The following is a 15,012-nucleotide window of genomic DNA, read 5'->3' as shown; positions in this document are numbered from 1 at the left end:
AGTAGCTCATTTTTATTTGCTCAAAATCTCATTTCTCACGTTTAACTGCATTCATCAACTTCAACTTAGTCATACATATATTGAATGAAAATACAGAATGTAACATAAAAATATATATTTAAAATTTAACTTTGATTCAATTTATGTTCCATGTCAAAATTATTAGTTAAACTAAACCTAATACGTAAGAGTATGGAGATACTCGTACTCGAGAAATGAAGAGAACGGGAGACCAGATGGAACTTGGAAGTGGCTATACTTGCCGTTCTCGTTAAAATTAACAAATTAGAGTTTGTTAACTTTTTAATGGAGAGAAAAAAATATATATGGAAGAAACTTAAACTTAAGGGACCAAAACGGATCGATGATATATTTAAGGACTACTTTAAACCTACTCCAAAGATAAGGAACCATTTGTGTCATTTTCTCGCCTTTGCCCATCATTTACAAAAGTTTGTCGAAACAGCTTCTACTAGAGAACCTTTCTTTTCTTTCTGCTAAACTCCGGCGCATTGAACTACCGCCGGCAATCACTAATTAAAGGTCCGATCAGATCCCGGAGATCAATCCGAGTAGAAAAATGGATACTGGCGAAGATAAGCGAACGCGAATCCCGTTCAAGGAAAGGCCTGAATGGGCCGATGTGAAGCCCGTTCCGCAAGACGACGGGCCCAGCCCGGTGGTTCCAATAGCCTACACTGAAGACTTCTCGGAAACCATGGACTATTTCCGGGCAATCTACGTAGCCGACGAGCGGTCTCCACGCGCCCTTCAGCTTACTGCTGAAGCTATTCAGTTAAACCCTGGAAATTACACTGTAAGTCTCTAACTGCAATTCCCTCTTTCAGTTCTTTCCTTTTGGTTTTTGTAATGCAGTATTTTGTGAATTTAGGTGGGATTATTTTTGTATTAACTGGAATTTTCGTGTATAAAAATGGTAAAATTGCATCTTTGGTGTAGAGTTCGAATCCGAACTTAAATGTTATGGAAGTTTGTGAGATAATTGCGTCGGAATTCGTATAGTCCCTCTGTTTCATTTTGTGTGTCTTAGTTTGACTGGACACAAAAGTTTTAAGAATGTAAAAATGAATTTTGAATGTTGTGGGCACAAAGTTTAAGAGTTGTTAGTTAATGTGTAATTTTTCATGTTTAGGTATGGCAATTCAGGCGAGTTGTGCTGGAGGCACTGGGTGTTGATTTACATGAAGAATTGAAGTTTGTTGATCTCATTGCTGGGGAGAACACAAAAAATTATCAAATATGGTAAGTTGAAATTCCACACAGGTCCCTTTTTAAGTAAAGGTGATGGAAACTATATACTTTGTTGACAAGTGACTTATATCATGAATCCAAGGTTAATACATATAACATGATGAAACTGCTTCTGATGGGATTTGACAGTTGGGGAGCTTTCAACTACCAGATATGCCATTATAACATATAAAACAAAAAACCGATAAGCAGAGACACTCGATTATTGAGTTCTGAATGTCCATCATGTGGCAGAAGGAGGTAAATCATGAATTAGTGGTGAATTGGTCATTTTTAGTTAGTTAGCGCCCTGGAATTCCATTCTTTTAGAAATAAAAATTAATGGCTCTAGCACAAGGACAAACAGGCTTCATTGGGCTGAGAGATAAGGTGAGACATGCACCTTTTCTATGAGATGTGCATGTTTCAAAAAAATTGCAGAACTTTATAAAATGTATTGTGTTTATGTTCTTGGAATAAAAAATGTTTATAATAAATACATTGGTGAGGGGGAAATGATTGTCTTTTACCCTTTTCAGTATCTATGTATCTGCATATTATACTTGACACCATGGTTTCCTTCACAGAAAAGGGAAGTGGGGAAGGTTGTTCCTCCACACAAGTTATTCTTGATCTGTTGAATTCTTTGTTTTTATCTAATTTTAAATATGTGCACAATTGTCGAAGTTCTTCATGATAGAAACTTACAGGCATCATAGACGATGGCTTGCTGAGAAGCTGGGAGCTGAAGCTGTGACAAATGAGCTAGAATTCACGAAGAAAATATTTTCTCAGGATGCAAAGAATTATCATGCTTGGTCCCATCGGCAGGTTGTCTTTTCATCCCTTTTCTTTTTATTGGGGGCGAAAATATGATTCCTTTACATGTTTAAAAGAAGCTCTTTCGCGTGAGTTGTATTTCATGTTACTAAAATCATGATCTGGATTATTCAAGTTCATGGAATTGATCCAGATCCTAGATAGAATTGACAAGATACTAAGGTTAATGGGAAAAGTCCTCGGCGCTTAGTTCAATTGGCAAAGATTGAGGGACTAGGTCACAGGTTCGAGCCCAAAGCCATGTGAATTTAGCCTGGAATTTAAGTGGAGAAGGGTAGAGGGACATGCCCATTATCCCCGAGTTTTGAAGGCTGTGGTTGGTCCCAAGGATTGGCCCTAGACAAATTTCTCTGTCATCCAAAAAAGAAAAAAAGATAGTAAGGTCAAAGTAGGGTGACATAGGATCATATTAAATCTTAGGATCCCGCGCATCCCATGACAACTCATTACATTATTTTTGGGGGTTTGCTTCATTGTTGCTTAAAACATGTTTCATGTAATCAATCCCAATTATATCTTCCCTCTAATAGTGTTGTCAAATGCTTGAAAACTTTAAAAAGCCCCAAATTCTCCTTTGACTTCTCAAGTGTAATTAAAACGGGGGCTTCAATGTAAAAAGTGCAAATGATGAAAAGTAAAAAATTATATATGTAATGCAAGGAAAAAGTAAAAGAAAAAAATTGGATAAAGTTATAAATTTCATTGAAAGCAAAGGGCAAAAGATGCACGTATACAAGAAGTATACCAAAAAATAGTAAACCTTACAAAAAGACATGGTTTTCTATGAATGCCACTCGATCATCTATACATAAGGGAACCTCATGGGTGCTCCAAAAAACAATAAGTGAAAAGAAGCTATTCCTCAAATAAACAATATCTTTCTCTTCTCCATTAAAAGCTCTCCTATTTCTCTCTCTCCATATGGTCAACATAAGTGTAGAGGAGCAACATCCCATGACCTGTGTGGTTGCGTCTTCTCTTCCGTCTTCGGAAAGCACAACTATACATTGTGTCTTTCAGGGTGCCCGACATCACCCACTCCGTCCCAAACCATCTCAAAATTTCTCACCACAAAAAAGATGCTATTCGACAGTGCAGAAGAATGTGATTCATATCTTCTCCCAATTCTTTAACATAAAGCACCAACTACACAAGTAATTTTCCTCTTCCTCAAATTTTTTGTCGTCAAAATCACACCTCTTGTAGCTAGCTAAGTGAAGAAACACATCTTTCTCTGTATCCTCGGGATACATATTGAATTATGTGGAATACTAGCTTCTCATAATAGGACTAAACATAAAAAAACGCCATTATCCCCGAGACCCTATCTCCATGCATCATATCTATCTTGTGAATATTTTTGATTGTGAAGTAATCCAAGCAAATTTTGATATTCTTCTACTTCCCAGTCTTGCAAGTAACTCCCAAACCTTAAGTTCCCCTTGTAGGCTCCACAACCGATGGACCAACATCTTCTTTTGGCTTGAAATAATGTGTACAGGTTCGGGTATGCGGTTCTCAAATGTTGTCTCTGCACCACCTATGCTCCCAAAGCTTATCCTCCTCCCGTACCCCACTCTGATGAAATGTTCTCATCAAACTCTTCCTATCTCTTTATAATATTCCTCCATAAACCGCACCCATTGGGAAGTGAAGCATTTTTAGTCCTCCACCCCCTTCCAAAACCCCGTACTTCTCCACAATCACCCCCCTTCAAAGAGCATCCACCTATACCCCTAATCTCCGTAACCACTTTCCTAGTAACTCCTTGTTGAAAACTCTTAGATCCTTTATCTCCGGCCCACCCCAACACTTTGATCTAGTAACAGACTCCCAATTACCTAGTGAAACTTCATCTCCCCACTTGAGCCATGCCTTAGAAGTCCCTCTAAAGTTTTTTTAACTTTCATATTACGCTATCTGGAGCGTGTAACAAAGACATAAAATAAGTGGAGATGCTCAACATAGTACTCTTAATTAACACTTCCTTTCCCCCTTAGATAAATATCTCTATTGCCAACCGGCAAGCCTCTTTTCTACCCTCTCTATCACTGGGTTCCAAACTGCTAGGTCTTTATTAGATGCTCCCAGCGGTAGTCCAGATAAGTTGAAGAGCCCCAATCTTACAATTCATCACTTGTGCTAGGACCTCTATATTCTCAACCTCGCCCACGGGGATAATCTCGCATTTTTTGAGGTTGATCTCTACGCCTGACACTACCTGAAACCAAGTCAACACTTGTCTTAGATGAAACAATTGTGCTCTGTCAACATCACAAAACACTAAAGTATCATCCGCAAAGAAAAGATGACACACCCTCACAATACTTTGACCACCAATCACTGCAGAAAACCCCCCCTAAGTAACCTCAGCCACAGCTCTGTCCATCATCCTACTCAACGCTTCCATCACTAAAGTGAACAACATAGGGGATAACTGGTCGCCATGTCTCATCCTTCTCGAGCTACCAAAGAAACCGCATGGATTACCATTCACAAGAACAGAGAACTTGGTTGTTGAAATGCAAAACTTGATCCATTTCCTCCATCTTGCACCAAATCCCATCCTCAACATAGTGAAATCAAGGAACTCTCAATTAACATAATCGTTAGGCCTTCTCAAGGTCCAGTTTACACAATATCGCCGTCTCTCCTTGCTTCCTTCTCGAGTCAACCACTTCATTAACCACTAGTGATGCATCTAGAATCTGTCTTCCTTCCACGAAAGCATTCTGCGAAGTAGATAATGTCACATCCAATACCTTATTCAGACTATGGGAAAGCACCTTAGATATAGTCTTATGAATGATTCCCACTAGACTAATTGATTTATTATCCTTCAAGCTCGATGCACCCTCTCTTTTGGGAACCGTGATAATAAAAGAGGCGTGGAGGAAAAAGTAATTGTAAGCATAAACAACACTTCTATGGATAAAGGGACGACAAAAAACTTCAATTGTCTAAAATATATGAAGTAACAGTAAATCAAGTTCAATAATCTTATTTAATTTCTAAGTCAGATGCAAAAAAGACAATTTAAAGTTTTTGATTTGGCAATAGAACTGGTTTTCTTGTGTTAAGTTCCTTATTTCCTTTACCTAAGGGTGACCTAGTGGTCAATGAAGCGGGTGTAAATCTTGGAGACCAGGGTTCAAATCCCTCTAGATGATTTCTTCCTATCTGTCTATGCCTTGGGGTAGAGTTACTCAGTACCTTTGCTGGTGGGAGATAGCAGGTATATGGTGGAATAGTCGAAGTGTGCACAAGCTGGCCCTAACACCCCTACTTTTATCCGAAAAGGAAAGAATCCCTAATTTCCTTTTCCGAGTTACTTACCAAATCATTCATATAATTTCTTTGACAATTAATCTCACTTTGGCAGCTATATATATTGAGTAGTGTCGCTATCTTCAAGAGCCAGAGGTGGCTGCCTTAGCGCCTTGGTGCTGCATTATATCGTCACTTTAGTGAGACGAAACATCAACCTTCACTGTACATAGTCATTGTTTAAGCGCTTTACACGAGCCTTTAACAACACTACCTATAAAAGCATAAACAATAGGGATATACACTCCAAAATTTTGTGCTTCTTCAGCTAATATACAATTTCAACTATACCTTTGAAGTCGATTTCCAGTCAAATCAATATGATAAAAGCGCAGACAAAGGGAGTAATTAGTTTTATCTATTCTTGGGATAATCTTACAGTTCTGTGATCTAACCTGGAACCTGCGAAAGATGAGCTTGGATCCTACTTTGTAGTACTTGCTTCTTTTTCTCATTAGCAGTGTTGTGAAGAGCGTGAAGCGAGAAAAAGCGAAAAACCCCATTTCGCTTAAAGCGAGAAGCGAGAAGCGAAGCGCTCGCTTTTTTGAAGTGAAGCGAAATTTAAAAATAAATAAATAAATAAATATTGCATAGACAACACATGTAATTGTAAGCAAATGTTCAATACTTCAATGTAAAAACTAAATAGTAGCATCAATTAAAGCACAAAATGAGCATCCTATTCTTCTACAAGATTGTCAAATTCTTGTATTCCACTATCATTATTATATTGCTCGTCATCTTCTTCAACTTCTTCTTCATCAACTAGGGACAAAGTAGCTGCCTCTTTTCCCTTCCTATGTGAACTTGAAGTTGAGGTACTCCCCCTCAAACCATAAATCCTCTCCCCAATTCCACGCGCCTCCGCAACATCACCCCAAGTGAAATCAGAAGTTTCCTCAAATACTTCTTCATCTGCATGATCTTCCGGGACTCCAGTTAGCCATTCATTAGCATCATCGATGTTGTCCAAACTAATTGGATCAATTACATTGCGAGCGTTGTAATGACGCCTCAATGTTCTATTGTACTTAATGAATACTAGATCATTGAGACGCTTCAAGGTTAGTTTGTTCCTTTTTTTGGTATGAATCTGCAAATAATAAGTAATTAGTAAGATTAGGACAATTGAGATATAATTTAATTATCTCAATATACTAAATCTTTCTTCTTAGTTCTTACATGTTCAAACACGCTCCAATTCCTTTCACACCCGGATGAGCTACATGTTAGACTTAGAACCTTGATGGAAAACTTTTGTAAATCCGGAGTGGAATGGCCATATTGCTTCCACCATTCAACTGTAGAAGTAGAACAAATTTTCAAAACATAATATTGATAAAGAAATAACTTATTAACTATAAAACAACATATAAGCATTCGCTCACCTGGTGACTTCGTCTTTCTTTGTCTAATCGCCATGTTTTTTCGAAAAAGTTGCTCAGCATTCCTATAAATACTAAATTGCTCTGTTATTTTATCTTGCACGGATTCTTCAGGTATCAACTTCTCAATACATTCATAGTATCCATTCCACAAAGGTTCATCTCCTAGAATCCTTTCTTCATTGTCATAAAACAATTCCGGGTTCAAAACAAGTCCAGCTGCATGCAAAGGGCTATGAAGCTTACTATCCCACCTTTTATCTATGATCTCAAAGACTCTTTTGTATTTTCTTTGATCACTAAACGAGACTTGAATAGCCTCATTTGCCCTATCCATTGCTTCGTACAGGTAGCCCATTGGTGGCCTTTGCTCCCCATCCACCAAACGAAGCACTTTAACTAAAGGACCACCAATCTTCGATGCATGAACCACATTGTTCCAGAATGAAGGAGAAAGTATAATATCTGCAGATTCTCTCCCTCGAGCTTCCCTTCCATAGGCACTGTTAGTGTACTCATCTGAAACAAACAACTTCTTCAAATTGCTTTTTTGCTCATACATCCTATGCAAAGTCAAGAAAGCAGTAGCAAATCTTGTTTTTGCGGGTTTCACCAAGCTTCTTTGTTTAGTGAATCTCTTCATCATATTCAATAACAAAGGCCTTTGAACAATATAGGAATGCACTCTAATTGTCTGATTAAAGATTGAACTAAAGGGTCTTTCCTTGAAAATGTCACCGAAGATCAAATTAATGGAATGTGCTGCACACGGAGTCCAATAAATATGCGGGTACTCAGCAGACATCAAATCGTCAACTTTAACATTTTCACTGGCGTTGTCCGTGACAACTCGAACAACATTTTTTGCTCCAATAGAGTCTATTGTACTCTTGAACAAGGAGTACATTTTGGTTGAATCAGTCGAAGAGTCGCTTGCATCAACGGACTCAAGAAACAGACTTCCCTTAGGAGAATTCACCAAGATATTGATGATCATTTTTCCATTTCTCGCCGTCCACTTATCCATCATAATGGAACAACCAAACTTGTTCCATTCTACTTTGTGCTCCTCCACGATTTTGTTCACCTCTGCCACCTCTTTTTTTAGATATGGCCCTCTAACTTCATGATATGTTGGAGGCTTCATTCCTGGACCATATTGGCCTACGGCCTCAATAAAAGCAGAAAAAGTGTCAGTATAATTAACACAATTAAAAGGAAGACCTGCATCATACATCCACCGCACAAACATTATAATTGCACGATCCCTCAAAATCGTTTTGGCATCAATTTGAGGATTACCACTTTTTCCTTTCTTATCTCCAGATTTTTGCGAGAAGTAACAATCCATAGGAACTTTGGTCTTGCCAGTAGATCCACAACTAGAAGACATTGGTTGCATCCTTCCTCGCTTTTGTGATTTTGGTGGAAGCGACGAAGCATCGTCACCTTCTTCTGTTTCATCATCGTCATCAAGATTATACAGTTCTTGTTCATGAATCAGTTGAGTCTTTAACTCTCTCTTTTTATGAAGGAATGCTTTCAAATCTTCCTTCACATGCGACGGAACTTTAGGACAAGATGCGACATTTGGATCACCACCGATTAGATGCGCTTTTTGACGATAGATTCCTCCATTTGAAATCTTGTCGCAAAAAAGACATCTAATTGTCATCTTGTTGGTCTCGCAAACTCTTTCAGAGTAAGCCCAAGCCGGATCTTTCCTATCTTCTTTTGGCGCCATTAAAAGAACAACTACATAACACATAAGAAAGGCAATAAGAACTAAGAATAAAGGATATAAAAAATCATAGAAATTCTCTGTTAATAACTGGAAAAATTGGGCAGTAAAATTCTGGAAAAAATAAGAATGAAAATCAGAAGTTCAGAACATACCTGTTGAAGTCTTGAAGTCTTGAACTTGAAGTTGAAGAAGAAGAAGAACAACCCTAGTTGATGATTTGAGATTCTTTCAGAAATCAGAATTAGATGAAGAAGAAGTCGCTGCTGTTGGAAGTTGAAGAATACTAGTCGCTGTTGTTGAAGATCAGTGTTTAATCCAAAAAACTTGTTTTTAATAAAATAGGGTTGGGTATTTTAATACAGAGAAGCGTACGCTTCGCTTTCCCCGCTTCTCGCTTTTTACAGAGAAGCGGTCGCTTTTACTGACCTGAGTCGCTTCACCTTGCTGAAGCGCTGCCTTTCACGCTTCGCCTCGCTTCTCGCTTAAAGCGATGAAGCGAGCGCTTTTTTAAACACTGCTCATTAGCAAACCAGAATACTGATCTTCTTTTTCCTATTTATGCAGTGGGTCCTTCAAGCTCTTGGCGGATGGGAAAATGAGCTTGCCTATTGTCAACAACTCCTCGAAGATGATATTTACAACAATTCTGCTTGGAATCAGGTAACGATTGAACTTCTTTTCCTTTTTTTAATGAGAATAAATAATTCTTTGATAGTAAAGGAAAAGGACAGAGGAACAAGATGTCCTCAACTGACAGAATCAGAAGGTATAAACAAAGAAATCTCCAAACAAGAAGCATATACAATCCCTTGGGAGCTTTGTTAAAAGTATGCCTGAAAATGATAAGATGGCAAGAAATGGATTTTTCTCAATCTAAAGCTGAACGCGGAGTCTGTGCTGGAATACTCTAATGGTACCCAAAAAAATACAGCACAGAACAAGCATAATACTCTTCCATAAAGCTTTAACAACTTCACTTATCTCAAACCCATGAAATTTTAATGAGAAAAGACTTCTGGGGTTGACATATAAGTCTCCATATTTGCAAATAACCTCCGTCAAGTTCATTTGCTAAAGGAAAATGCACAAAGAAGTGTGCATGAGACTCATTACCATGTTTGCTTATTATATAGTAGCTAGGAGAAATACACAGCAACTGAGTAGTGCTGCTTCTATTTGACTGTGTTCACTCTCATTTTAGTCTCTAGCAACAATTAGCTGTAAAAGTTTCATTCCTTTTTTGTTTTAATTATTCTAAAACTCCTAATTGATATTAGTACCCCCTGACATTTTCAAGGAGCTCACCTCTAACAAATGTTTTTTGACTATTAACTTTAAAAAGTTAAAAAGGCTAAATATTCCTTTGTGAAGGTCACTAGCTTCTCACTTTACTTTGTTTCTTGTAGAGATACTTTGTTGTGACAAGATCACCTCTATTGGGGGGCCTAGCGGCAATGAGGGAATTGGAAGTGAATTACACAGTTCAAGCCCTCAGAGCTAGTCCAGAGAATGAAAGTCCTTGGCGGTATCTTCGCGGTCTTTACAAGAATGATACACAATCTCTAGTTGAGGATTCTCAAGTAGCAGCGGTGCTTTTGGATGTTTTAACCTCCAAAAATAATCATGTGCATGCTCTGAGCTTGCTGTTGGATCTTCTCTGTCATGGTTTTGAACCAAGGGAGGAATTAAAAAGTGCAGTAGATGTTCTTACTCCACAGTCATGCTCACCGGATTTACCATTGGCGAAGAGAATTTGTTCCATCTTGGAACATGCTGATCCAATGAGAATAAACTATTGGAATTGGCGCAAAAGCACTATTCCTGTTCAATCAGCTAAGTGCCAGAATACAGATAGGCTGGCTGATTTAAGTATGCAGGATGACTTGTAATAATATTGCAATGATGTTGTACGAATATACAATCTGAATTCACTGAAGAAGTCACGTCGGACACATCTGCTGGGAAATAACTGAATGACACGAAGAACTGGAAAAACTGTGCCCCGGGAATTTCTTATTGCCAGTTTTGTGTTGCTGTCTTAAGTTTGGGCCCTGGTGTATTCCTCAAGTTCGGATGCATTGCTTATTTATGGTGTGGGTGACTTCCAATATTCCAGAGGAAGGCTGGTAACATGTGCAATTTTAGCAACTTCTTTCTGTTGAGTTAGTCTAAAAGTTTAGTACTTCTACTTTAATGAGGATATATTACAGTCGGGGTAATGTTGTACTCAGACTTTGGATTTCATTTTTGTAATTTATCAAACGGAAGGAAAATGTGACAACCTGAGCCTGAAAAGTTGGAGAATACAGCTCATATCATCTTAAATGCCATACTAAATAAAATTAAAATCTAAAGCCTGATAAGATAGCCACAGCTTAGCTCACTTCAATTTTCGTTCTGATCCTTTGACACTTCAAGTATCTAGAATCACGTTGACTAATTACGTCGTGGATGCAAAATAATTTTCAATTCACTCGACATCTTAAGAGAAAAGTAGTTTTCGACCTTCATTATAGTGTTTGTTTCAGCGATGAAAACAAAATTATAGTTGTTTCAGCTAGTTTGCATCTGCGTGGTTACTAGTCCGCTGATTAACAGTGCAAAGATCATGTTGAGGAGAAAAGTTGTATTCGAAAAATAAAGGGCAAATATATAGACGGCCCCTTAAACTTGGCTCCAGTTTCCATTTTGACACCCTAATTTAGCGCTTTTCTTATTGAACACTTTAATTCTATTTTGGTGTATACCATTTAAACACAACGCATGTTCGACCAAAGGAGCGTTATGTCCACACATGATAAGCGCGTGAATGTTATTAATATTTGCTTAGGTGGATATTCCAACGGTAAAAATAAAACCCACCCGTTAGACCCACTTTAAAACACCCGATTTTCCCATTTTTTTTCTCTCAAGAATGCCCTAATTCCTCTTTCGTCTTCTTCCCTTGCAAATTCGCTATTTTCCCCTTCTACTGAAGCTTAGGTGCCCAAGCTTGAATCTTGATCTGATTTCTTCCTCATCTTTCTCGTTTATCAGTTCCATGTCACAAAAATCAACAATTTCTCGCAATGGAATGAAAATTTGTCACTGTGAATTTAATGCACCACTGACTATATCATGGTCATCTGCAAACCCAGGTCGCCGATTTTATGGTTGTAAATTGGTAAGTCGATCGTATTATTTTTGTTAGACCCTTGAATTTCTTAATAAAGAAATTTGTTTTTAATTTTTTTGGCCGCATTTCTTTTTGAATTTTGTAGGGTCGAGGTGGCTGTAAATATTTCAGATGGCATGATAAAATGCCTGACCAAGCTAAGAGGGTTATACGGGGTCTATTGAAGAGAGTCGAAAGAACTGAGAAAACAGTTGCGCGGTTGAAGTAGTTATTTGTTGTGGTGGTGGTGTTGTTTCTATGGATTTGGCTTTGGTGATGCTGGTGGTTTGAAGAACAATGTAGTATTTTTATGATATGCTGGTGCTAATAGTGTTGTAGTTGCTGCTATTAATTCAAGAAAAATGTAGTATGTTGGAAGTAGGTACTAGGAATTTGGCCTTTTGTTAATGTACATTATCTTGTTATGAATGAAATGGAAATGACCCATTTTTAATGCAAATTTGGGTTCAGCTGCACTTCCATAATGTGTTATGAATGAAATGCAAATTCATATTCATGAATTGAAAACATAACTGCCTAAACATTCCATTGCATAATGTGATGGACTAGCAATACATCCAAGCTCAAAAATAGAGTATTGTTTTGGTCTATAAATTACAAAAAAGCAGAGCATTGTTTTCCCAAACATATAACTTCCCAAACTAGTAAACTCTAATAGAGCATAACTGCCCAAACAAAAAACTGGTAGTGACATCTTAGATAACATAAATAAAAACGGGTCTGCTTCACAGTGTAGATGCAGCTGAACTTGTTTGACTTGAAGAACTTTTTTTCCTTGTTGCACTCATTTGCTGAAGTTGTGACCTTATCACTGCATTTCTTCCTTTAAACTTCAATCCGGGGGGCTTAAATCCAATGTCTATGTTAGTTGCAGATGTATCCTTGAATGTCCCAGCTGATATGACTCTCTCAGATGATATACCAGGCTGTAAAATACAATGAATTAGTAAAAAAATAGAATAATTCCAGCCCACAAAACTGCATTATAATAAATTATACACCCTTACATTCAGGATAGTAGTTCCAGTCATAGTGTCAGTGAAAATACCAAAACCAGTATGCCTTGGCCTTTTATGTCCAATGGTTGTTGCATTATTCGAGCCTCCTCCTAGTGTAGTTCCTCTTCCTTTTCCCCTACCTAGTCCATGGCTTCTTCCTCTTCCTCTTTCTCTACCAAGCCCAGTTGATTGGTTGTTGCTTTGTCTTTTGACAACACTTGTATCCTCACATATAGAGGATGGATTGCTTTGTTGAGATGATATTTCTTGAGATGATCTTGGTGGAGGTGGTGACATATTTTGACTTTGTTGAGTAGCACTTCTTGGAACATGCTGACAGAAGTAAAAGAAAAGAATATCAGAATTGCAAAAAAAGAATGTAAAAGACATAATTACAAATATCAGAACTTACCCCTTTCCTGTATCCAGATTTGTTGTGTCCTGTTTGTTGGAAGTTTAAACAAGTCATATTTACCCCTTTCTTTGATAGTTTACCATATTTTTTTCTTGGTTCATCCTTGGCTTTTTTCCTATATTTTTTTGGTCTACCTGGCATAGGTTTAGGTTCCGGAGGCTCTATAGATGGATTTGTTGAATTCGACCACATATTCATATTGGGAATTGGTTGAACGAAATGCTGGTAAGCTTTAAGGAAAGTTTTCTTCCTATACCAGTGGGCAACATAATAATCTGGGTCCATTTCTCTATCATAGAATGCACATACTGTATGTTGACATGGAATGCCCCTCAACATCCATGATCTACAAGTACATGTCATGGTCCTAAAATCAACAATGAATTTGTACACACCTTCATCAACTTCAAACCCATGTTCTGCATTCCACATAACCTTAAAGGGATTTGTTCTCTTCCAGTATAATCCTAGCCATTGGTGCAATATCAGTAACTCAAGTCTCAGCAAACTTCCTCATTTCAATGGTCCTATTCATGATTTTATGTCTAATTTTTTCCAACATAGTTATAACAGACTTGTGCCTAGGACCTACTATCCAAGAAGTGAATGTTTCACACATGTTATTCTCAATGACATCACACTTTGAATCTTCTCTAAAGTATGCCCTACACCAATACTCTTTATCATACTTCAACAAGTCTTCACATATCTTATAACCAAGCTTATTCATTGCTTCCAGTTCTTCCTTGAATTTTACTTCATAAGATGCTTTGGCACATCTCCAGAATTGTTTCCTTCTTTCTTCACCTCTCCAGTTCTTGGACCAGTTAGACCAAATGTGTCTAGCACACATTCTGTGTTCTACCATTGGTAGTAATTTCCTTATAGTTGGTACTAGTCCCTACAAAAATTAGTAATAACTGTTAGTGGACAGTATATATAAAGCAGAAAAAAGAAAAATTAAAAGTTGATTGTAACTTTACCTTTTGCATATCTGACATAACAGTTAAGCCAACACCATCTCCCAACTATAAATCTGCAATCAAATATGTGATGAACCAGCTCTAGGAGTGTTTTGTCTCTTGATCAACTACAGCCCATGCAATAGAAAACATTTGATTGTTCCCATTTCTACCAACTGTTACAAATAACTCACCCTTGCAGATTCCCTTTAGAAAACAGCCATCAAATCCTATAATCCTTCTGCACCCTTCTAACCATCCTCTTTTCAAAGCATCTAAACATAGATAAAAATAGATAAACAGATTCTTGCCAGGAATAGTCTCACTATCTGTTCTGATCCAGCATGAACTCCCAGGATTTGTTTACTTAATAATATCAGCATAATCAACAAGTCTGTTAAATTTCATCCTCCAGTCACCCATGAATTGACTTATCACCCTACACTTAGCCCTGTAACAAGCAGTCCTTCCAACATATAAACCTAACTTATCCCTGACCAAATCCTGAATCTCTCACAACTTAATATTTGGCTGGGAAATAATCTTATCTTTATACTTATTGGCAATGTACTTAGAAGTACATAATTTGTTCTTATTTTTTATGTTGCACTTATGAGCTGGATGGTACTTCTTCACAGTAAAGTCACATGAATCTCCATAATTGCTTGCATACAATTTCCAGTTACACTTGGCTCCTTTACACTTAACTCTAACCCTATCCTTTTCATTAGACCTAATTGTTAGTTGTACTTTGTTCTCCACAGCATATGAGGCTACTACTTTTCTAAACTCTACAATATTTTCAAATACTATACCAAGCTCAAAAATAGAAAGGTAATAGTCAGGGTCAAACCTTACCTTTTTACTTCTCCTTCTAGGAGGTAAGTCAATACCCCTTTCAGCTAAAACATCTAA

The 15,012-nt window shown here is 37.6% G+C and overlaps 2 protein-coding genes across 2 annotated transcripts; one reads left to right on the top strand and one right to left on the bottom strand.

Moving 5' to 3' along the window:
* Positions 1 to 440: 440 nt before the first annotated feature.
* Positions 441 to 10,828, top strand: LOC104085976 (protein farnesyltransferase/geranylgeranyltransferase type-1 subunit alpha). The gene is made up of 5 exons (XM_009590106.4): positions 441 to 817; positions 1,154 to 1,263; positions 1,962 to 2,082; positions 9,112 to 9,207; positions 9,954 to 10,828. Exons 1-5 carry the CDS (start codon positions 581 to 583, stop codon positions 10,434 to 10,436), a joined length of 1,047 nt encoding a protein of 348 aa, XP_009588401.1. The 5' UTR covers positions 441 to 580; the 3' UTR covers positions 10,437 to 10,828.
* On the bottom strand, positions 5,987 to 7,741 carry LOC104095281 (uncharacterized). Its single transcript, XM_070177617.1, has 3 exons — positions 6,807 to 7,741; positions 6,601 to 6,719; positions 5,987 to 6,511 (listed from the first exon to the last, which is right to left on the bottom strand). The coding sequence occupies exons 1-3, from the start codon at positions 7,708 to 7,710 to the stop codon at positions 6,098 to 6,100; spliced, it is 1,437 nt and encodes a 478-aa protein (XP_070033718.1). The 5' UTR covers positions 7,711 to 7,741; the 3' UTR covers positions 5,987 to 6,097.
* Positions 10,829 to 15,012: the final 4,184 nt, after the last annotated feature.

Source organism: Nicotiana tomentosiformis, chromosome 6, assembly GCF_000390325.3.
Source record: "Nicotiana tomentosiformis chromosome 6, ASM39032v3, whole genome shotgun sequence".
In the NCBI taxonomy this organism is placed as follows: domain Eukaryota; kingdom Viridiplantae; phylum Streptophyta; class Magnoliopsida; order Solanales; family Solanaceae; genus Nicotiana; species Nicotiana tomentosiformis.
Note: the sequence above shows the minus strand (reverse complement) of the source record. Positions and strands in the feature narration are given on the sequence as shown.

Excerpts from the sequence above, each read along its gene's own strand:
- LOC104095281 (XM_070177617.1), bottom strand. The coding sequence starts at position 7,710 with ATGTACTCCTTGTTCAAGAGTACAATAGACTCTATTGGAGCAAAAAAT. Across the intron at positions 6,720-6,806 it reads AAGAAAGACGAAGTCACCAG|TTGAATGGTGGAAGCAATAT; the intron begins GTGAGCGAATGC and ends CTACTTCTACAG. Across the intron at positions 6,512-6,600 it reads ATTGGAGCGTGTTTGAACAT|ATTCATACCAAAAAAAGGAA; the intron begins GTAAGAACTAAG and ends TATTATTTGCAG.
- LOC104085976 (XM_009590106.4), top strand. The coding sequence starts at position 581 with ATGGATACTGGCGAAGATAAGCGAACGCGAATCCCGTTCAAGGAAAGG. Across the intron at positions 818-1,153 it reads TAAACCCTGGAAATTACACT|GTATGGCAATTCAGGCGAGT; the intron begins GTAAGTCTCTAA and ends TTTCATGTTTAG. Across the intron at positions 2,083-9,111 it reads ATGCTTGGTCCCATCGGCAG|TGGGTCCTTCAAGCTCTTGG; the intron begins GTTGTCTTTTCA and ends CTATTTATGCAG.